The 24,445-nt window shown below is 35.7% G+C and overlaps 1 protein-coding gene across 1 annotated transcript in view; it reads left to right on the forward strand.

The window, feature by feature from the left end:
* Window positions 1–24,445, forward strand: part of DMD (dystrophin) — a 2,124,834-nt gene that overhangs the window by 1,297,482 nt on the left and 802,907 nt on the right. The window contains 1 exon segment of the mRNA XM_047715765.1: window positions 1,385–1,560. Coding sequence (XP_047571721.1) covers window positions 1,385–1,560 — 176 coding nt within the window.

Consider the following 24,445-nt stretch of genomic DNA (forward strand, 5'->3'; position numbering starts at 1 on the left):
TCTTTAGGTGGAATAAGAGTCTTAGATTTGACCCAGTGTCAGAAGGCATACATCCTTTCATTTATTTGGCAAGTATGGACTGGCATTTACTGTATGTATGGTATTGGCTGAAAAGACAGGGAAATATAAGAATATTTGATCATGAGAATCACATCTATCAGGAGAGCGTTCTTTGTAGTGACTTTATCCTATTAGTACATAGGGATTTGGGAATCCTTTTGATTTAAACATGGTAGGGATCTCAAGTTCTCAGATTGTTTCATTTTCTAAACTCCAGATTCAGTATTGGATTATTTTAATTGCCTAAAACACTCTGGATGATCTTAAAAAAAAAAAATTAGAGTGCCATTTTTATGTAATGGTAAAAAGCGTTTTTCTTTTTATTTATATTTGGTTGTAATAATCTCTTTTTTAATAACACTCCTTTTCTGATATTCTTAAAATTTCATTCAGGATAGAAAGTGGAAGATATTTAATCTTAACACCATCAATGACTAATAAAAATGTTCTGGTGGCTATAGATTATTTTTAAATTTATCACTGTACCTCAGGGATTTTTTGATAGGCTGCATCTGAAAGCAATTAATTCTGTTTTATGTCATTTTATAATGCAAAATACCTTGATGGAAACAGAATTTGAAATAAATTTCCTTCTAATACAGCAATGAAATTTTGTCTAAATATCTCTAGAGGTTTTTTTTTTTTTTTTAAATACTGTGACTAACCTGTGTTTGTTCTTTTTCACCTCTCCTATCGACACTCATTAAGAAATCCAAATACTTTTTTCATGTTGAAATTTTACAACACGTCATAGACTATTAAACATGGAACATCCTTGTGCGGACAAGAAATCGAATTTGCTCTTGAGAAGGTTTCCAACTAATTGATTTGTAGGACATTATAACATCGTCTAGCTGACAAGCTTTACAAATACAAAGACCAGAGCCGAACTGAGAGGGTGCTTTTTCACTGACACATAAAAGGTGTCTTTCTGTCTTGTAGCCTTTGGATATAGGCATGTCAGTTTCATAGAGAAACTTTTACAAGGTGCTTTTTTATTTCTTTCTCTCCCGGTAGAACCACATGTGGTAGCACATTGTTAAATCTTTTCTCAAATAAAAGGACGTAGAGCGGGGCACCTGGGTGGCTCAGTGGGTTAAGCCACTGCCTTTGGCTCAGGTCATGATCTCAGGGTCCTGGGATCGAGTCCCACATCGGGCTCTCTGCTCAGCAGGGAGCCTGCTTCCCTCTCTCTCTCTCTTTGCCTGCCTCTCTGCCTACTTGTGATCTCTTTCTGTCAAATAAATAAATAAATAAATCTTTAAAAAAAAAAAAAAAAGGACGTAGGGCTTCATTTTTGTTGTGCCTTTTTGGTATCTCACAGGAACTCCAGGATGGCATTGGACAGCGGCAAACTGTTGTCAGGGTATTGAATGCGACTGGGGAAGAAATAATTCAACAGTCCTCAAAACCAGATGCCAGCATTCTACAGGAAAAACTAGGAAGCCTGAATCTGCGGTGGCAGGAGGTCTGCAAACAGCTGGCAGAAAGAAAAAAGAGGTAGGTAAGACAGATAAAAATAGGAATCCTAAAATTTTAGTGGAGCTATTTTAGCTGTCCTCTCAAAAAGTCTCTGAAAGATTGGAACGAGGGTGAAAGGCACTAGGGGGAAGGAACCCCTCAACTGTTAATCAGTAGCAATAATGAATTTGTTTTGTTTCTCGTGTACTAATATATATAGCTGCTGCTAGTGAAATAGACAGCACTTTGCTCTTTTAAACTTTCAAGTTTTAAATACCAAGCGATTGTTCAAACAGGAATATCTTTGGTATATTTTGGTTTTAACAAGCTGAGGCTCATTTATTTGAAAAAAGATAACAAAAAAATTATAAGTGACTATTTTACAGGAAAGATTGCTATTTGGCTAGAATTTTGAACAGCTGTTAAGTGTGACATTGATGCTCAAACCAAGAGGGTCATATTTACTTTTTAGTCCTACTACATTTGTCAGTACATGCTTGAAGAGGGACTTGGGCTGTCAAATCCAAAGGGGGGGATTTAAAAAAATAAAAATAAATAAATGGGAAAACAAAACCTCAGAAAGTTTATTGTTGAATTCAGTCATCTTTTAACTTTCCTTTGGAAGGTACTGAAAGCCCAGAATGCCAAATGTATGCTGCCACACTTGGAAGGCAATAGATATTTTATAAATGGGATTTTGTATTATGCTTCCAGTTGTTGATGCTAATGTTTCCTGTTCCATAAGGGAGGACTTGGCCTTTATTTACCAAATGAGACTATTGTTTTGAACAATGAAAACTCCCTTCTATTGCCAAGCTCTTGCTTCCTACCTATCATCTACATAATAGGTGGATTTTAATATTCAGAAAGCTAGGGCAACAGATTGATGAATGTCTTTGGTGAGGATGTATTAGGAAGGTTTCAGAATTAGGTCCATTGTCTTTGCCCACCTCCTCTTGGCGCCTTTGCTCCTGTTTCATTATTCAAAAAGTAGACAGAATTCATATTCCTCTACAAAAAGGATGCTTATTTGACCTATACACACACATACACATCTTGATAAAGTTTAAAAACTATAGCATCATCTAAAAACATTTTTAGTTTGAATCTTGGCTTAGAAAATAATTGTAATTTTTATACAGATAATGGAAAATAAAGATCTAAACTTTGGGGTGAAACTGCTTCCTTGGGAAAATTACACAATTTTTCCCACATTGAAATCTCTCTATTAAACACAGAACTATATCATTACTTAAATAACTAATATGTTTATACTATGAGCAGGTTTAAACCTGTATAATATCACTTCTGAACTAAAGTCAATACAGTCTAAAATGTTAACAAATGGGCAAATTAAGAAAAAAAATGCATAGTGTGCTCTAAAAATTAATAACTTGAATTCATAAAGTAGAATAAATGGGTTGGAAGATTATTTTTTTATTTTATTACATATAAAGTACTATTTCTCATTTTTAAATATCATTGTCATATAATGTTTATTTTTTTAAGATTTTTTTAATTTACTTGACCCAAAGATAGAGCACAAGTAGGCAGAGTGGAAGGCAGGGGCAGAGGGAGAGGGAGAAGCAGACTCTCTGCTGAGCAGGGAGCCCGATGAGGGACTCAGTCCCAGGACCCTGGGATCGTGACCTGAGCCAAAGGCAGACACTTAACCAACTGAGCCACCCAGGCGTGCTCATATAATATTTAAATACAGCACTTCAATATTTTCTCTGATAACAAGTTTTTAAAGATTCAGGTGAAAAAGTGACCTGGTACTGACTTCTAAATGAAAATCAGAACTTAGAAAGATAGAGCATTATGCCTGTTTCACCGAATAAGCTCTAAAACTTTTGATCTAAGTTTATAAGAAAGTGGTGTATGCTGACACTGTGGTGAAATATTATGCAAATTGTAGGTTAATTATAGCTAGGGATTTGGCTGTAATTGGTTAGAAATATTTCTCCCATTTAAACATGTTGACCTACATTAAATATTGCACTTTTGTGTTTTAAAAAGTCAAGATCAACTTCCTTGAGGGTTTTTTTTTTTTAACTCAGCTTTTAAAGTTGTCTACTTCACGCTACATTTTAAAAATAAATGTTAGCATATTTAAATTTCCACTGAGATCAGTTTTGTGGCATACTTCCTCAGAATTTTTGTATCATTTAAATTTTATGAAATATAAAATAATAATAAAATACAAGTGCCTTTTCTACCAATACACTAATAGCTATTTCCAAGCTTCCAGTAGCAAATAAAGTAAAAGTAATATATATATACACACATATATATATAGAGAGAGAATAAATATATATATTTATATATATATATAGAGAGAGAGAGAGAAGGAGAGAGAGAGAACGGGAGAGAGAATATGTTAACAATTGTGGGAGAGCTGTAATCATGAAACTGTTATTAATCAATGGCTTGCTTTTACTGCCACCCAAGGAGAAGTTGGCAGGAAATAGAAGTTATTTATTGCACAGGTGAAAAATAAGGTGACTATTCAAGTTGACATCAGTATTCTCAGTTTGCAATGGGCTTTAAATGTAGCTGTTGGACATATTTCATGTTTCCTTGTCCATGTACACATACAAAAGAAAGTACACAATTTAAGCAAAAAAAAAAAAAGTCTGCAAAACTGTTTGGAGACTTACAGCTACATAATTTTAAACCCTTCTTTTTGAAAATCCAAGATTTCAGAAATATGAGCAGAAAATTCCCAGAACAAATTCAAATAGCAGTGGACATCCATTAAGGTTAATTTATGTTGGAAGTAAATGAAGTGTAAAATGCATTCAATTAGGTATACAGTTGAAGGTAGAAAATTCACTGTTGCCTCAATTATGTAACAGAGGAACTGGATAACATCTATAGGTTTAAGCATGACAACATAATGAATTTAATGGTGGCTTAACCACCAATGTGGTCTTTTTAAATGAAGAAGATGCAAATGAAAATTTATCATAATGTGTTAATTTTAATGTGTTAATAATAAACAAGCACATGTATTGCTATATCACAAAAAAATTTTTTTCTACTAGTTTTATAACTATATTTCAATACAACTGACTTTTTTGGAGTTCTCAGTACTTTATATTCTGGACTTAAAAACATGATTCCAAGAAGAGTCCCAGGCTTCACCAGATTGCCAGAGGGCTCTATGGCATAGGGAACAAAGGATCTTAACTATTTCTAGCCAGCTGTTTATCTACCCAGACCTCATTATCATGTACTGTGGTCTCAGTCCTTTTAATGATGTCATCGCTATCTTCATACATTCCTTTTTTCTGAAGTATTCCAGGAGATGTACCAGTTAAGGGAATGTGGGTAGTCAGGCCTTTGAGCAATTGATAGCTTAAAACATAAGGGAGGCCATTTTACTTAGAATAATTATCAGCTGATAAAAGATTGAATGGAAGAGGGCATCAAGATGATGAGAAATAGAATCCCTAAATTGAGGAATCATTGAATCATAATCCATAGCAATAAAAAATGATCTCAAGAATTTCTCTCTCCTTTTCCCTAAGGCAAATATGGTATTGTCTCCACCATTGTAGAGATAAAGCAATTATTGTACTTACAGAGAGAAGAATAAGAGTTTTAATTAAATGTCACCTGATTGAATACACTGCTTGAAATTTTTCTTTTCCCAACACTGCAAATAAAAAATTATAAGTATATAGAAAAGTTGAAAAAAGTAGCATAAAAAAATCCATATACCTCCTTCTTCTAAATCCCTAGATTCAACAGTTAACATTTTGCCATTTTTGCTTTTTTTTCTCCCTTTCCCTACCTCCTCCATATGTTCCTTTATTTAATATAGGGAATCACACACACACACACACACATATTTTTTGTTGTTTTAACATATGCAAGTAAATTATAAACACCCTTATGCTGCACCCCTAAATACTTCACAATGCATTTCCTTAGAATAGGATAGCTGTGCTTGTTTACCATGCTCAAGAAAATTAAACATAATACATTATTATTTAATATCCTGACCATATCCACATTGACTGAATAACTCAAGAATGTCTTTCATATCATTATTTGAGTATTTCATACCAATGTCCCCTCATGTTTTATGTAATGCATTTAGTTTTGTGGGAGAGGGAAAAACAAACCTTTCTCCCCTACCATCTTAGCTTTAATATCTGGAGACGGCAAGTTAAATTGACAAAAGACACATTAATAGGAGAAAATGTGTACAAATTTTATTTGATGTTAATTTTTTAATGTGGCACAGGGGGCTTCAGGGGAAAGAACTGAAAATGCCAAAGAAGTGCTTAAGAGCTTAAATACCATTGTAACAAAGAGCAATTAAATTGTAGGTAGGTGACAAGACAAAGGAAAGGGGTTTAGGCTTCTACGGGTGATATATTGCAGGGTGGCAAATATATGGGGAAACTAATGGAAGATACGGACATTTCAGTAATAAGTCCATGCTGCTCTCTCAACTGATAAAAAGTTGTCTGCTCTTCCTGGTCCAGAAAAGGGGTGGGGGAACACCTTCACAAGAAATGTATGCCCTGCCCTAAGGCAGAAATACACTGGGTAGAGAGCTTTTCCTGTTTCTGCTATTTCCCAGTGGCCTTCCACTCAAAATAATTCTTGTGCCCAAGTGGCATATTATGATCCCCTTCAGTTATTGTGTTTCTTCAGTCTTATTTGTTGATTTATTTATAAAGATTTTATTTACATATTTTAGAGAAAGCTAGAGCAGGACCAGGGAGAGGGTCAGAGGGAGAGAGAATCTCAAGCAGACTCCATGCTGAGTGTGGAACCCTACTCAAGTCTTGATCTCACAACCCTGAAAACATAACCTGAGCTGAAACTTAACCAACTGAGTCACCGAGGCACCCTTCTTCAGTCTCTTTTAGTGGGAAATAGCTCTTCCACATTATTTTTCTTTTAACTGATACTGACATTTGGAAGAGTCTGGTGCAATATCCTCAGAAAAAAAAAATGTCACCTTTCTGGATTCATCTCAATTTTTTTTCCTCATTATGTCATTTAGTTTGTTCTCTATTCACTGTATTTTTCTGTAAACTGGACGTTGAGACTTGAAAAGATACTAGTCAAATGTTTTTGGCAAGAACATTTCATAAGAGATGGTATGTACTTCAAATCACATCAGGAAGTCATAAAATGAGGTGGTCCTGCTATAAATGCTGCTAAGTTTGATCACGTGGTTTAGATGGTGGCCAACAAATCTTTAGTTGCAAAGTATCTTTTTTTTTTTTGAAATTAAGAAATCATCTAATGACTTTAATATCCTTTGATGATCCTTCCGGAACTTACTACATTAGGGTTGCAAAATGGTAATTTTTTTTCTGAGTTCTGACATGATCCTACAAGCTAATTTGCTCTATTTAAAAAGAAAAGCTTTCACTTTTCTCCTTGATATCAGTATGGGTTTATGGATTCTTACTTATTCAGTATGTTATAATAAATTATAGTTATTCTTCTTGTTGATATTCACCTTTATTAAATTTGACCAGCGGGAGCTTGTTCAAGCTTCTGGCTTCAATGCCCCATGCTCACTGTGTACTTTCCCTGACTTAGGTTTGGAATCAACCATTTCTGCAAGGGCCTCTGATTTAAATCTTTTAGTGGGGAATGATGTGCAGAAACCAAAATGTGGACAGTAACCCTTTCTAAAACAATGGCTGGCATCTTTCTGGCAAGCAGTCCTAGGGGAAAATGTTTTCACGTTCCTTGTGTAAGGACACAAAAATCTCTTTCAGTTATGTATCAAAGGTTCAAAGTAAGGCTAGGTCTCTTAAAAAGCCCTTTTTGTGCAATACTCCTGTAAAACCTGTACCTTCTTATTCATTTCAGTGCTTCTACTTCTGATGTTTTGAACCAAAGTTTACCTGTGCAGAATCTATGCTAGTTTGCCAAGCAAATTAATGGTGTAAATAAGCTAATGGGAAGCATTCCTAAATGTACTTAAGGGAAGAAATTGTTTTTTAAAGACCTTAGCTCATTGTTTGCATGCAAATAGATGCTGTTAATTAGAAATGAGCCTTATCTAATTCATTAAAGTAGGCCTAGTAGGACCTCTTCTTGAAAATCTCCATTAGCAATTCATATACTCTATGCACTCTTCGTGAGGCAACTGTTTTCTCTTAAGTCTTCTTTAATTTTGTCTCCTGATGAATTTAGGCTCCTCTAACCAAAATAGCCTTCTGTATAGCACCCTATTTCCTACAAAATGAAAACCAAATATTTCAAATATGACTTAGAAATCTCTTTAACAGTGTTTGTAATCTTTTCAGTGGACCCATCATACCCATGTTAAACCAGTGCTGAAAGCCTTCTCACACATTCCCACTCTGTCTCCGGAATCTACTCAGCCCTAACTCCAGTCTACTTGCTCTGTACTTGACCTTCCCTGGTTTCTCACCACCAATTTTGATCATGGCTCTCTTTTCAGTCAGCCCCGAGTTTGCAGACTGAGTGCCCACTGGTGGAATCCAGCTTGGAAACTGTAGTTTTTACATAGGCACTGTTTTTGAAATGATTGCCAACACTTAAACAGTGAGGGGATTCATAATTTCTAAAACAAACAAACAAATAAGGACTCCTGTCTCCTTTTAAAAACTCAGATCTGGGGCACCTGGTTGGCTCAGTGGGTTAAGCCTCTGCCTTCAGCTCAGGTCATGATCTCAGGGTTCTGGGATCGAGCCCCGCATCGGGCTCTCTGCTCGGCGGGAAGCCTGCTTCTCCCTCTCTCTCTCTTCCTGCCTTTCTACCTACTTGTGATCTCTCTCTCTCTGTCAAATAAATGAAATCTTTAAAAAAAAATAAAATAAAAAAACTCAGATCTGAGGAGCACATTTGGCTAAGCTTCTGCCTTAGGCTCAGATCATGATACCAGGGTCCTGGGATCAAGCACCTTGTTGGGCTCTCCATTCAGCAGAAGCCTGCTTCTCCTTCTCCCTCGGTCTGCCTCTCCCCCTGCTTATACGTGCAATCTCTTTTTCTCTATCTCTCTCTCTCTCAAATAAAATCTTAAAAAAAAAAGAAAGAAAAGTCAAAAGAAAGAAAGATAAAACTCGAAAACTCATCTGGCTAATAGGCCCTCAACCCCACATTCTCTCAAGGCACAGTTCAGCTGTATCTGAGTAAGAGATGTTTCAGACTTGCCCCTCAAAGTGTGGTCTCGGGACTAGAGCACAGACATTACCTGGGAGTTGCTGAGAATGCAGGATCTAATAAGTCATAGCCAATATTTTAACAAGACTCCTATGTGATTGAAATGCACATCAAAGTTTGTGAAGCACTAGTTTGGGCAAGCAAGCTTACTCTTCAGTTTACCACACCTGTCCCACTTCAGTCATTTATATTAACTGCTTTCCCCATAAACATTTGCTTTATAATACTTCATATAGTCCTCATAAAATGGTAGTGGTGGCGGTGACACACTTAATATTGCCAGCTTCGGTTCCCAGTGCTTTACACAGCTCATAGAATCTTCATTAACAACTCTATTCTTTTTTTTTTTTTAATTTTTATTTATTTATTTGTCAGAGAGAGAGGAGCGAGAGTGAGCACAGGCAGACAGAGTGGCAGGCAGAGGCAGAGGGAGAAGCAGGCTCCCTGCCAAGCAAGGAGCCCGATGTGGGACTCGATCCCAGGATACCGGGATCATGACCCGAGCTGAAGGCAGCTGCTTAACCAACTGAGCCACCCAGGCATCCCTTAACAACTCTATTCTTATATTAATCTTTACAGAAGGGCAGTTGAGACACAGACTGTTCAAGTTCTTTGCCCAAGAACAAATGACTAGCAAGTGTTTGAACCAGGATGTAAATGCTGACAGTCTGACTCCAGCATCCTTCCTCTAGATCCAATTTTGCATAACTTATCTTAGCTTTGATCCTTAGTATTCTCTAGGATATACTTCTGGTTTCTGCCCATCAACCTCTCACTTAGCAAGCCCATTGTCTTAGGTGGCTGTGCTTTGTAGCAAGGGGATAGGACATAGAATCCCTTCTGACCTAGCTTTCCAAACCTATTATCCATCATACTCATTATTTCAGCTTGCGTCCAAAGCATAAAATGACCTGAAGTTTTCTGCCCTTCAGCTTTTGCCAAAACCATTTGCTTTTTGAGACTGAACTGCCTTTCTCATAATTTTCTCTCAAAATCCTACTCAAAGTAAGCACTCTTTCCTTAGTGAGTACTACCTCCTGTTCTCAAGCAGAGGCAGTCTCTTCTCTTGAGTTCTTGCTCCTTTTTATAACACATTACATTTTATGTATCTGTCCTGTATCATACCCACATGTATTTCATCTTCCTTGACAAGACTGAAAGCTTCACGAGGGCCAGGCAACAGCTTGTTCTCATCTCTAGAGCCCTCAGTACTCAGCAGAAAATCTAGTACATTTTTGATAACCAAAAGCAAACAAACAAATGAAAAACAAAACAAAACAAAAAAAAACATTTTCTCAGTTTAAATTCTGAGATATTTGTTCACATTCAAATTAAACTAGGATTAAAAATCTCTACACTTGACATTGCTACATAGGTTAAAAATAGACATACAGAGCTAGAGCCACTTTTTCAATCTTTTTTATAACATTAACACATTTTCATGGATCATCTTTAGTTCTGGAAATTGGACTAGATCAATTCTAATCTTCAGGAAGTTGGGTTGCCAATTCGTGTTTTAGGTATTCTCCTGAATTTAATACTCTTGAGAGACAAGTGACTTTAACTTCCATAGCTGTTTATATCAAAAAGAAGCTCTTTGATTCAAACTTTGCATATTTGTTTAACTCCATTTTATTACATCACAACTAATAAATTCTCAGTGAAATAAGAAGAAATTAGCCTTGAGACTGGGTGTTTTATTTTCATCCAGTCTATAAGCACAAGATGTTTTACTTTGCAATCCATATCATCAAAGAGCTATTTTTAGATTTATCAAAGAGGATCATACAGAATATTATCCACAGGTGTCTATGGAAAATCTGGTCTCTTCCCATCTGTTATCTGATGACTCTTGAAAAGCTTTCAAGGACATTCATAATTCTCCATCAAAAGACTATGAAAAATTAGCTTCATAGTTAATCTTTTTATGTCATATTTTATTCTTGGCAACTTGACAAATTCTAGTGAAACTGACTAGCTGGAGCCAAACATGCTGTCATATTGGCTGGTACAGACAATATCACTCTATACATACACATGTCATTGCACTTTATTCATGGCCTTCTATGAACTCTTATGGGATTGGGGAGTTTAGGAGTTAGGATTGGTAATAGAGGATGATCCCTGTGATGGGCTTTGAAGGATGTCAGGAGTTAAAGAATAAATGGACGGACATGCCAGAGGGGAAAAAGTGAGGTGAGTAAAATCAGTGCAACAAGAAAGAGTGGGCTATGTTGAAGGACTACGTGAAGTTTAGAACAGAGAAGTAAATCTTCATTTAAATGTCATTATCCTGAGTTCATCATTCTATATGTGAAACCAACTGCCCAATTTTTATTCCAAACTTAATGCTGGATATTGGTAACCTATGTATGTTTTTGAAAATTTTTCAAGTATCCTTATTGGAACCATGTACCTTGCCTCTTACTACTTGAGAGTACTATTTCTATGTGTTGTTCTCAATCTGTTTAATACAAGTTATTCTTGTTTTTATATTTTTATTTAATTAAATATTATATAAACTAACAAAATGGGAGTACAAAGAGAAAGAATTATGGTTTCTATGAAAACTGTTGAATGCTTTGAAAGACTTGATAAAGATGATCAGGGAAAAAATGTCCAATTAGATATAGATGAGGAAATTATTTAAGTTTTGGGATAGAGGATAAAAATCACAAAAATCAGGAAGAATTTTACATTTAGATTTTTTTAATCTCTCTAAAAGTTACTCTACTTTGAAGAAACCAAAACTGAGTCATAGATGATGAAATGTGGAAGTGGTTTATGTAAGAAAGAGAATGCAGAACTTCAGTACGTGGATCCTTACTTACTTCAGGAAAGTCTTGTACCCCACACCAAATGAGTGGTGAATTAGAGGTGAATATGTTCTAAAAGAAAATAAAATGTTTAAATATGTTTAAACAACTTTATATAATCCCTTCAATTTAACATTTTTCCCAAGACTACCTATTCCCTCATCCTAATCAAGTTTAATAAGAGGATTTCTCTTGTATGTCTAAAGGACAAAGTATTTTGTGATATAAGCAGTCTAGATGGAGCAGGTCAGGGAAGATTTTGCATCTCAAACCTCTTCATGGACTGGGATTAGAACGGCCTTGGAAGATTTCAAATAGTTCAGATTTGGAACTACATTGGCCCCTTTGATAGTTGAGCTCAGGGTGAAATAAAGAGGTTTAGGCCGGCAGTAGGGTGACTCAAGTAGTTCTCTAGTATTTCATATTAAGGATGAGAAATGTCTGAGCTGAATAAAACTCATAAAGACCTGATAGATTTAAGATACTCAGGAGATGAAAATAAAATGACTTAGTAATCGATTAGATGAGATGGGGATGATGAAGGGAGGCTGTAGGATGACCCTTTATCCACATTTCTGGCTTGAGGAACTGGCTGAATTGAAAGCATTAGCACAGACAGGAAATACAAGTGGGAGAACCCAGATGGAAAGAGGGACATACATCAGACATACAGACTTCACCTTGGTATATGACAGGTTTGAGGAGGCTGTAGAACATCTAAAACAAGGTGTTCAGAGAACATGTACTTGGGTGTGTAAGTCTGAACATCAGGAAGAAGACAAAGCTGCTGAAGATGCTGAGCCTTTTTTTTCCTCAGTGGAGAGATAGTAGCAATTCCCAGTCAACTGAGTGTGATTCTGTTCTTACTCCATTGACTTATTAGCTGGTAACCAAAACAGAGTTCCCAGAGTATATATTAATAAGTGATACTGTGGAGAAGGAGTTCAGGTGTCAGGAAGCCACTGTGGCAGATGAGTACTAGCAGTAACTAATACCCAAAGGTAATATATGTGATCTCCATGGAGCACAGACTACCTGCTTCCCTTAACTATCCTCTGTTAGAAGGGTTGGTAAACAGAATATTGGGGATATATCAGGAGACTGGATTGATTACAACATATAAGAAACCAAACTCAAAATCCCCATCATGCTGATTACAGATCAGAAATGTCAGCATGTCCCTATGTATGTATAGGACCCTGGTGAAAGAGAGGATGTCTACAGGCATATTTAAAGCATGGATGCAGTGTTCAGTGAAATGCAAATGGTTGATACCTAGAGAGACCGTAGGTGGAGAGACTGGAATATGAGAAATAAGCACAAACTGAAGCCCGCCCCGGAAAGACTCCTTGCTTGAGATCCTATAAATTCCCTCCCCCTTTAAGGTTATTGATGTCTAAGATTTGTCTGTTGTCCATCTGTATGGCAGCTACTCCTGGAAGCCGCCAGTGTCATAAAACAGGCCAAAGGGCATTTTACATGCTTTTCATTTTCCTTGTTGCTGAGGAAACTTGTATTGTCTAACATCAGTGCCTATCCTGTGAGGCATAGGTCTTACTACAAGCAATCATTTCCAAAGTACTTCTTGTTAGAATTACAAAACTTCATACTGTTAAAAATGAACACAGTCCATGGGTCTGTGGATTACTTTTCTGCACAAGGGAAAACCCCAAGCCCTGAGATAAAAATGTGTTGATCACTTTGATTCCTTCCCTGGATTTAATATAATTAAAACATGCCTTCAGTATGTGTGTGACTCTATTCTCATGTTTTCTTGAACAAGGCTCTTCTATTCTACCAATTCTCAGTTATCACAGTTCGGTCATTAATACAAATTTAAAATGATCACAATAAGCTTTTTCTTACATTGGCTAATGTAAGTTAAAATATTCTTTGCTACTATGATAAACATGTTTTTAAAAGTCCTTTCTAAAATGGAAAACACCATACATGTGTGAGTTGCTAATCTAAGAATTTTTCACTTTCTGTTATAATGGTGAATGTATAACTATCTCCTTATTTTTAGAAGAAGGCCTTATCTACTATTTCACAGGAACCTGACCCCCATTAATTCTCCCTCCCCCCAAAACCCACAAACATATACTCACCCTATTTCTACTGGCTTCCTACCCCTGACCAAATAAATATTTGTAGCTCCCAGGTTAAAAAATAAATTACAAATACTCCTTTCATAATGTTTTCCACCATACTTGATAGAGTTCTTAGCTCTGTAAATAACAGAATCCAGTTCTGTTTAATATAAGCAAGAATCAACTTTATGAGAAGGATAAATACCTGCTTCCATTGCCAAAGAGAAGGCTAGAATGCCAATTCCAAAATGAACAGAAAGCAAAGAAGAGGCTCAGTTTCAGGAACTATATAGTCCAAATCACACCCTAGGTCTGCATGCTGTCAGAGACCACCCCACCCCTGCAGTTAGGGAATAAAGAATGCAATTGCTATTAGAAAGAATTGGAAATGCTACCTTGGAGTTTTTTTGCCACTCATTCCAGATTCAAAAGCTAAACTTCCTCCATTTGATTCTATAATGACCTTGGAATTCCACCCACATATACATGGTATTCAGATTATGGGCAGCCCAAGATGAGGAAGGTCTCTTACTTCCCTTTTCCTAGTGATCATTACCATTTGAGTTCTTCTCTTTATAGTCACCTAATTCCATATATTTTCTTTTACCTATTTTGTTTTTTTTCTTTTTGGTCTTGGTCCCCACCACTGACCTGATATTTTTGCCAATGCCATCAGTTATCTCCTGTAGTTAAAGCCACTGGACATATCTTAGTCCTAATGTTGGCCATTTAGCATTAACTGACCACTTTGTAATTTAGCACTTTGTCGTACTTTGCCTACCATGTTATTAATGTCATCTGATTTTATTCCTACCTTTCTACATAATTCCTCTTTTAATTGTGCTCCTCCTTTCATCTGCCCCTTAAATCCTGGTGTTTCTTAGTGACATTTCCTCAACCCTATCCTCTTAATCTATATACTTTCCCTGGTTTTTATCCATAGCTACAGATGTTAACTCTCCCTATCAGTTAGAAATCTAATCCAGAGGTACAGAAAAATATACTGCTTGAAATAGAAATGTATCCATCTCTCATATATAAAAGTAACCTGCAGCAAGGTAGGCTGGCATCATTACTCTATGATGTCAAAGACCAAGGCTCCTTCTATCTCAAAATCTGCCATCCCTTGATGAGGCCCCTGTCATCATAATCCTAGATAACCATTAGCTCTCCAGCTATCATACATGCTTTTCAGGCTGCAGTATTGGGAAGCAGAGAGAATGGGAATAACTTTACCCATTCTCTCTGTGAATGGATATGGGTGTGAATGTGAATGGGTAAAGAGTGCACAACACTCTTCCTTACATCTCGTTGGTAGGAACTGATTCTCATGACCATAGTCTCTGAGCGAGGCAGCTAAATATTGGACTCCTGTTACAGAGAAGAAGGGAAGAATGGACCATAGAGTATGCAGATAAGTAGTCTGTGCCACAATCACTTATTTTATTTTGGATCCTAGATTTAATATGCATCTCAATGTATAGCTCCAGATTAGGCATACAGAGCTAGCCTCTAATGGGGCATTTCCTCTTCCATGTATGGAAGCCACCTCAAAAATCTTTTTTTTTTTTATAACGTATAATGTATTATTTGTTTCATGGGTACAGGTCTGTGAATCCTCAGTCTTACACAATACATAGCACTCACCATAGCACATACCCTCCCCAGTGTCCATCACCCAGCCATCACATCCCTCCGAGCCCCCACCACTCCAACAACCCTCAGATTGTTTCCTGAGAGTCATTCTATCCAACACTTGAATATATTCTGTTCTTTCACAAAATCTACTATGAGTGGTATCACTATCTTTGTGTTTGCCCAAGCTAGAAACTTGGAAGTTACAAGAGTTAATATTGACACTAAGGAGAGCCTGGGTGGCTTAGTTGTTTAAGCGTCCAACTCTTGATTTCAGCTCCGGTCATGATCTCAGGGTCATGCGGTCAAGTCCCGTGTCAGGCTCTGTGCTCAGCACGGAGTCTACTTGGCCCTCTCCCTCTCCTCCAACCCCCTGCTTGCAAGTGCTCTCTCAAATAAATAAATAAATAAAATCTGTAAAAAATATTAATGATGCTGAGTTTTGTGTGCTTATGCTACAAAATAGTGTTTAAGAATTTTACAAATATTTCCCCCTTAATCTTCACAACAACTCAGGTTTAGGTGTGTTCCTTCTCTCACCTGACTTACATGGTAAGCAATGGAGAGATAGCAGTAGTCTTATGTCCATTGTACAAATTATAAAATTGCAGCTCAGAAAGGTTAAGAGTTTTTACCAAGGCTGATGAAAGTTATAGCAATATTAAGAACTAAATAATCATCAGTGATTCTAACCCCAAGCCACGCCTTTCCCATTATGATCATTTTTACCTAAGTGAACAAAGTAGCTCACAAGGACAGTAGTGACAAGACAAATTAACAAGTGGGGAACACCCCACTACCTTTATTACCTCTCCCTCAGCCAGTTAATGAGACTGAAGCCTGTATATTCTCAGATTTGTGCTTCTTCCAGTATCTAGGGATAATACTATCTTTGATGTATTCATGAATTTTTAATGATGTAGAATTTGAGTAATTAGTAAAGAAAGAAAGCTAGAGAAGCCTGAGTAAAGGGAAAGTAGATAAAGAGACAAAGTTGGTCTGCAAAATAAAGGGGACAAGAGGATCCTTAAACGTGTGTGTGTTTGTGGAGTTTCAGTATTTCAAAGATTCTGAAGCAGTTGTTAGGTATAAAAGAAATGAAAATAAATGGAAATTCTGGAATGTTCTGTAACTGTGAACATGTTGGTGCCCATTAGGGATCAAGAAATGTGAATTAAGATTAGAATTACTGTTCAATGATCTTTTGTTGCTAGAGGTGGGTTTTCATGGATATAACTCCGTGAAGAATATCAGTCATATTTTTATTAGGATTTCATGTGCACACCAATCTCTACCTTTATGAGTCATTAGATGATTTTTGAAATGATCAGGGCCTACCCGTGACAAAAATAGCTTGCTTTCTGATACGTTTGTTATTTTCTTGTCAATTAACCTTTCCACTACACAGTGGAAACTAAGTAATTGGAGTTGAGTCGGCCAATTAAAAAGCCTTCTAACTAAATGCTGGCCAATAATCCCCTATGCTCCTACTTGTGTTTATTTCCTTTGGAAGTAAATAGCATGGTACTTACATGTTTATATTTTTACTTTGCTTTTTTGTTTGTCTGGCAAGATACTATAACTATGTGAGTCTCATTTTACTCATTAGAAAAATAAGGAAAATAGTGCATATCATTTAGGGTTGCTGTAATGGTTAGCAATCGTGTAAATAAATTGGGTATTCCTGTGCCTGGCACCTGGGTAGGGCCTAAAAATTAGTTTCTGGGAATAGGACTTCTGGGATAGTGAAGTGTGTAGCTTAACATATCTACGTGCCAGAAAAGAAAGAAAGAAAGAAAGAAAGAAAGAAAGAAAGAAAGAAAGAAAGAAAGAAAGAAAGAAAAAGAAAGAAAGAAAGAAAGAAAAAAAAAAAAACTGGATGGAGTATTTCATCACTCCGGAAATCAAAGACTTACACATATTGGAAAGTGATTATTTATGGAAAACTGTTGAACTTTGAATAAGAACAGTGGGACTCTATGGTGTTTTTGTCTGGGACTGTACTCAATGCCCATACCCAGCTTGATCAGCATAGTTGTTAAATCGAAGTAGTATAACACATAAAACCAGCAGCTTCAGTTGCAGAGGGGCTGATTTTATGTGGAGCCAAACAACTAAAACCCCATACGCAGAAACACAGTATCAGTAGAGATTTAGGTACCAAATGCATGAGCCAACTAGCAACTCTGCTGCCCTAAAGTTGCTGTCTTGATTAGGACAAACAGTTGACTGGACAAGTAGCCATGCATTTGATTTTTCAGGGATAGATGAACAATGAGACTGTCATACAGGGCTGGACAATCTCCATATATCTGCTGTAGGGTGACTTAAAAACTGAACTTTGAATACATTGCCTAACACACATGTAGACTCATTGACAAACATTGGAAATTTTACTGACTCCAGGTATTTGAGCTCAACTGCTGTCCTCATTGCCTAATGACAACTAAGCTCTTCTGATCTCTAGGAAACAAGGCCTATTTTTTTTTCTAAAACAGAGAAAGGATATTAGCAGTCACCCACTATGGGGAAACATTTCACAAATATTGTCCAGGTAAGTTATTTAAACTTCAGTAACAACAACCCTGATGGGGTGAAAGAAAATCACAATTAGGAGCTCCTTCAATATACCAAAATGTTGCTTTTTCTAGAAAAATGGTGGTACATCCAAAAAAACAGGGAATTATACAACATAGTCAGGAGGAAAAAAGCAGGCAATAAAAATTGCCTCTGAGTTGATCCAAATGTTAGACTGAGACTTCAAAGCTCCTATTATAAATACTTTTAGGAACTTAAAGAAAACCATATTCAAATAATTAAAGTATGACGACAAGGACATCAAAAGCAAATATCAAAAAATTTCCGCATTATAAAAAAGAACAAGTGAAAATTCTGGAATCAAAAAGTATCATAACTGAAGTTTTAAAAATTTCTAAAAATGGCTCAAAAGGAAATTCAGGATGGGAGAATAAAAAAAAAGACTATAAACTTGAAGATAAATAGAAATTGTCCAATCTGCCAAACAAAAAGAAAAAAGAGTGAAAAAAATGACCAGAAATTCAGAAATGTGGGAAAATACTGAGTCTATCAATGTAGGTTCCAGAAAGAAAAGAAAGATATAGAAGCAGAAATACAGTGAATCTAAACAAACCCCAAACAATATAAATTCAAAGGGATCAATGCTCAAAAACATCGGAGTCAAACTACTAAAATACAGCCACAGATGTAGAAATCTTAAGAACAAAGAAAAATGACTCATTCTGTACAAGGAAATATAATATGATTAGCAGATAACTTCTCATAAACAATGAAGGCCAGAGGCAGTAGAATGATGTATTCAAAGTGCTGGGGGAAAAAAAAGGACAACAACAACAACAAAAAGAAAAAACCTGTCAACCACGAATTTCAGATAAAGGAAAGCCGTGCTTTAGAAAGTGCATAAAGACATTCTCAAAAAATCAGAATGTTTCTTTCTGGCTGGCCTGACTTATAAGGAAAAGAAAAAAACAGTTAAACGAACTCCTTCAGGCTGAAAGCACTATTATTCACTAACTCAAATGTACATGAATAAGTGAAAAGCAACAGAATCAGTAAATATGCACATAAATACAAAAGACTGGACAAATATAAATGTATGGTCTTTGTCTTTAAGGCATATTTTTGCATGAAATAATTATATTACTATTTTTGTGTTATTACACATAGATGCAATGAATATGATGATAAGTAGCACAAAGGAGGAGGGAAAATGGAGCTTATCAGAGTGGAGTTTCTATATTTTACTGGAATTAGATTTTTCTAGCTTTATTAAGGTATGTTTGACAAATTGTACACATTTAAGATGTACAATGTGATATTTTGTTAAAGTATACCTTAAGTAATCATTAGTGAAATCAAGCTAATTAACATCTGTCACTTCCCATAGGTACCATTTGTGTACATGTGTTGAAAACAGTTACGATCTACTCTCTTAAGAAATTTCAAGTATGCAATACATTATTATTAACTGTGGTTACCATGCTGTACATTAGATCCCCCAAACATACTCATCATAAATGAGAGTTTATACCCAATTACCAACATCTCCCCATTTCCCTCACTCCCTCAGCCCTTGGCAACCATCATTTCTACTCTCTGTTTCTCTGAGTTTGACTTTTTTTCAGATTCCACGTATAAATGAGACCATACAACATTTGTCTTTCTGTGTCTGGCTTATTTACCTTACCCCAATGTCCTCTGGGTACATTCACATGATCACAAGTGGCAGAATTTCTTTAAGACTGAATAATATTCCATTGTATATGTACATATACCATACTGTCTTTGTTCGTTCGTCCATTGATGGACACTTAAGTTGTTCTTGTATTTTAGTTACTGTGAATATTGCTGCAGTGAATGTGAGAGTGCAGATATTTCTTGGATGTAGTGATTTCATTTCCTCTGGATATATATCCAGAAGTGGGATCACTGAATAATATGGTAGTTCTATTCTTAACATTTTGAGGAATGTCCATAGTGTTCTATAGTAGATGTACCAATTTATATTCCTACCAACAGTGTACAAAAGTTCCCTTTTCTTCATATGCCTGCCAGTATTTGTAATCTTTTTTTATGGTAGCCAACCTAATAGGAGTGAGTTAAATTAGTTGATCTAAAGTATACTGTGATAAATAAAGTTGCATATATAAACTTTAGAACAACCTTAAGAAAATAACATTATAGTTTAAAAGGAAAACAAAGGAATTAAATTTGTATACCAAAAGTAATTATTTAACAGAAGAATGTGGTTAGCACTATGAGACATACGAAAGAAGACATGAGACATAAAAAAGAGCAAAATGACAGATTTAAATAGAACTAGATCAATAGTCACATTAGATGTGAATGTATTAAGCATTCCAATTAAGATATTGCAGCCTGGATATTTAAAAAGACCCAAGTATATTCTATCTAAAAAAAAAAAAAAAAAATGCTTCAGAACCAAAGACACGTATACTTTGAAAGTAAAAAAAAAAAACGGGGAAAGATATACCATACATTAGCATCCATAAGAAAAATAAAATGGTGATACCAATGCCAGATGAAATAGGCTTTAAGGTAAAACATGTTACTAGTGACAAAAAAGGACCTTTATGATTACAAAAGGGTAATTCATTAGAAGACATAATTAACAATAAACCTCAAACAACAGAAGGAAATCTGGGAGATACCAAAATACATGGAAATTAAACAACACCTTATATAATCCAAGGCCCAAAGTGACATCACTAGGGGAATTAGAAAGTGTTTTGAAGTGAAAATAAAAGCACGTGTCAACATTTATGGGATACAGTTAAAGCAGTGTTCACAGGGAAATTTAAAACTTCAAACAGTTATGTTAGAAAAGATTAAAATTCTCAAATTAGTAACTCAAGTTTTCACCATAAGAAACTAGAAAAATAGCACTCTAAATAAGACTAGAAATAAGACTAAAGCAGAAATCAATAAAATAAAAGCAGAATAGAGAAAAATCAATGAAACCAAGCATTAATGTTTGAAAAGATTTCAAAAATGGCAAAACTTTAGTTAGACTGACCAAGAAGAAAAGAAAGAAGACCGAAGTTACCAAAATCATAAAGAAAGGAGAAAGGACATCACTACGGACCCTACAGAAATTAGGACTAGAAGGTAATCCTATAAACAACTTTATGCCACAATTTCTCCAAATTACATAAAATACTCAAATTCCTAGAAGAACATAAATTACCAAAATAGATTCAAAAAAAGTAGAACATCTGAATAGACCTAGTATAAGTAGAGAAACTACATTAGTAATTGTAAGTCTTCTGACAAAAGAAGCCCCAGTATAGATGATTTACTCATGAACTTTTAATAAAAAAATTCTTTTATATACCAATCCTTCACAAATCTTTTCAGAAAAAAAGCATAGGAGGAAAATTCCAATTTGTTCTGTAGCACCAGCATTACTCTGATCTAAAATAGCCAATATATTGCAATAAAAGTAATTAATAGAAAAATATCCCTCATAAACATAAACACAAAATTCCTTAACAAAAATTTAACAAAGTGATTCCAGAGCATGTAAAAAAGATGATATACCATGGCTGTGTGAGATTTATTCCAGGAATGCAGACTGGGTTTTACATCCAAAAATGATTATTGTAATATACCGTATTAATAGGAAAAGCACACACAAAAAAAAACAATTGATCATGTCAAGAGCTGCAGGAAAAGCATTTAGTAAAATCTAACAGATAGTTATGATACAAATTTTTAGCAAATAAGAGAGCTTAACATCATGTAGGTCACCTATAAAAAGCCCATGACTAGGGGCATATGGCTGGCTCAGTGAATTAAGCCTCTGCCTTTAGCTCAGGTCATGATCTCAGTGTCCTGGGATCGAGCCCCACATCAGGCTCTCTACTCAGCAGGGAGCCTGCTTCCCCTCTCTCTCTGCCTGCCTCTCTGCCTACTTGTGATAACTCTCTCTCTCTCTGTCAAATAAATAAATAAAATCTTAGGAAAAAAAACCATGGTTAACATCATTCATAATGGTGAAAGACTGAATGTTTTCACCCTAAGATCAAGAATTAGACAAGGATATCTATTTTTAGTACTTCAGCATTCAACATTGTACTGGAGTTGAAACCAATGAAAGAAGGAAGAAAGGAGGAAGGTGTAGCAATGGTACAAAGGACTCTATGCATTTACTAAAAACCATTAAATTATGTACCTACCATAGGAGAGTTTTACATTATATACATCATCCTCCAATAAACCTGAAAAAAGAAATAGTTGGGAATTAGAAAATATAGAAATAAGTTTGGCAATATACTGGTAATTGTTGAAACTGGAATACAGGTAATAGAAGCTTGTCATACTATTACACTTTTGTGTATGTTTGTATCTTCTCAAGATGTTTTTAAAAAATTTCTATTTGTATATTCCTTGTTACCCAGTGTAATTTAGGCATGGTCCTTTTTGCTTAGGGTAATGGAATTTTCCTCTAATAAGTATATAACATAATGTTATATAAGCAATATTTACTACCTGCTGGCCTTTTATTACTGCTCACTTTTGCATTATACTTTGCTTTTTGAGTCCTGTAGTGCCACATATAGTGATGTGGCAGTTGGTTAGAAACCCTCAACTCTCTTTCTAGAATTGAAACATAATGCTCCTATATTCAGCAAGAAAGTAATGCTGGTCAGCTCCCAGGGAAGAGGGAAACTACCTTCAATCTTCATGAACCTATAGACAAATTTTTTCAGGGCTATGTCAGTCTGCTATCTGTCTTCTTGATCTAAGAACCAGGAAATATATATTTTAGTTCATAATCTGTTGACTCTGCCATATATGACTAAGTCTGTTTAAAAAAAACAAATCCTTGGAATTATCATTTGGATTCTACTATTTTTAAAGTTGTGCTTAGCTAAATTAGCCTACGTTATGGGTCAAAGCTAATCTTAAATTATCTATCAGGTACACTTACTAAGTTCCTCTGTACCCTATACACAATATTTAATGAATTTAATCACTGATGGGGAAGGTTGAATAAATAATAAACTAATGAATTTTATTTATGATCAAATTTTAATAAGCAAAGATAATTCAGTAAAAGTTATATTTACACAGCCTATTTAAGTACTTTTATTATATATCCTTAATGACTGGTAAATACATTATTTAGAAAATAAACAGAATTATTCCATACCTCTCCTTAAAAAAATCTTTAGTGGTTCTTTTGCACTCCAGAAGGGATGTTTTAACCTCTGCAGGCACATGGAGCTCTGCAATACCTGACCCCAAACCTACCTTTCTAGTATTTTGTCTTGCCAATCCCCTTCCACATTTCTTCACTATGGAAACATTAAATAAGCCATGAACTTCTATGTCACTGTGCCTTTCCTTATGCTGATCCTCTTTCTACAGTGCTTTCTGCCCTTCTTCATCTAGTGAACATATTTTCTAGCCTCCTAGATGGTCATTTCTCCCTTTGAATTACTAGGACCCTTGAGTAGATTGTTTTCTGTTGCACTTAAAATAAAAGTCAAACTCTTACCATGGCCCTCTGGCCCCTGCTCCTCCCTCTGGCCTCATCTTCCATTCTCTACCTTGCTCACTACACTTTAATTACAGTGGTCTACTCTGAGTTCCTCTGAATCTCTCTGTATTCACTGCCTGAAGGAAGTTTCCTTCTCTCTGTGGAAGCTATTCCCCTAGACTTCATCTAGGCATGTTTACTCCACAGTTCAGCTTCAACGTCAGTTACTCAGAAGGGCTCCCTGTTAAAATCACAACACCCTCCTCAATCTAAGTAAGATCTGCTGTTCTCCTTAGGAACAGGTGACATTCCACACTACCATTTGCAAGAACATTTGCTCTTGGACCACATACCTGCATCTAGGAAGCCAAGAGCTGTTCAATTAAGTCACATGAGAAAATTCGAAATGTTAAGTGTATTGGAGGAGGAAACGGAAGAGAAGGATTGTTACTCATTTCTATGGTTTTCCAGCATTTTCAACAATTTCTCTCTGGTTTTACCATGTTGGACATTAAAACTGAGAAATGTTTGCAGCCTTTATTCATTTAAAAATTATCATAGCTCACCCCATGTTAATAAAAGTAACAAATGCCTTATGAAAAATAACTATTTTCTACAACAAAAAAGATTAACAGTGACTTTGTTTTACCTTTTTGAGGATCACTTTAGTATTTATCTTAAGAGAGCTGACTCTGATATTTGCTTCTACATTATATTGCCATATCAATTATAATATAGCCTCTGGAAAACTCATAGAAAGAGACAAAGGCAAATAATATCATAGTATTATTATGAAAATAGTTTTGACCTCACAGAACCCCTGAAAGTAACTCAAGGACCCCTAGAGCTTCCCAGACCACACTTCAGGAACTGCTATTTGAGGGAATAAAACTATTCTTGTACCTCCTATGGCTATATTCTTTTAAAGTATAATAACCTGTGTTTCTGAAGAACTTACCTGGAGTTGTGTGCAGATTTTAAATAAATCAAATGAAAAAAACCCTTTACCCTTTCTTCTCCAGGATGAAAGCAATGAGCAAAATATGTCCTTTTTCTCTCTCTGAGGAGCTTCGATCTTCCTTGTCTGTCTAGTGCATCGATACTCTACTGGAAATGTACAGAGTGCTGGACAACAGATGACATTTTGCTGGGGGTGGAAATTACAAGTG

The sequence above is a fragment of the Lutra lutra genome, chromosome X (assembly GCF_902655055.1).
Source record: "Lutra lutra chromosome X, mLutLut1.2, whole genome shotgun sequence".
Lineage (NCBI taxonomy): Eukaryota > Metazoa > Chordata > Mammalia > Carnivora > Mustelidae > Lutra > Lutra lutra.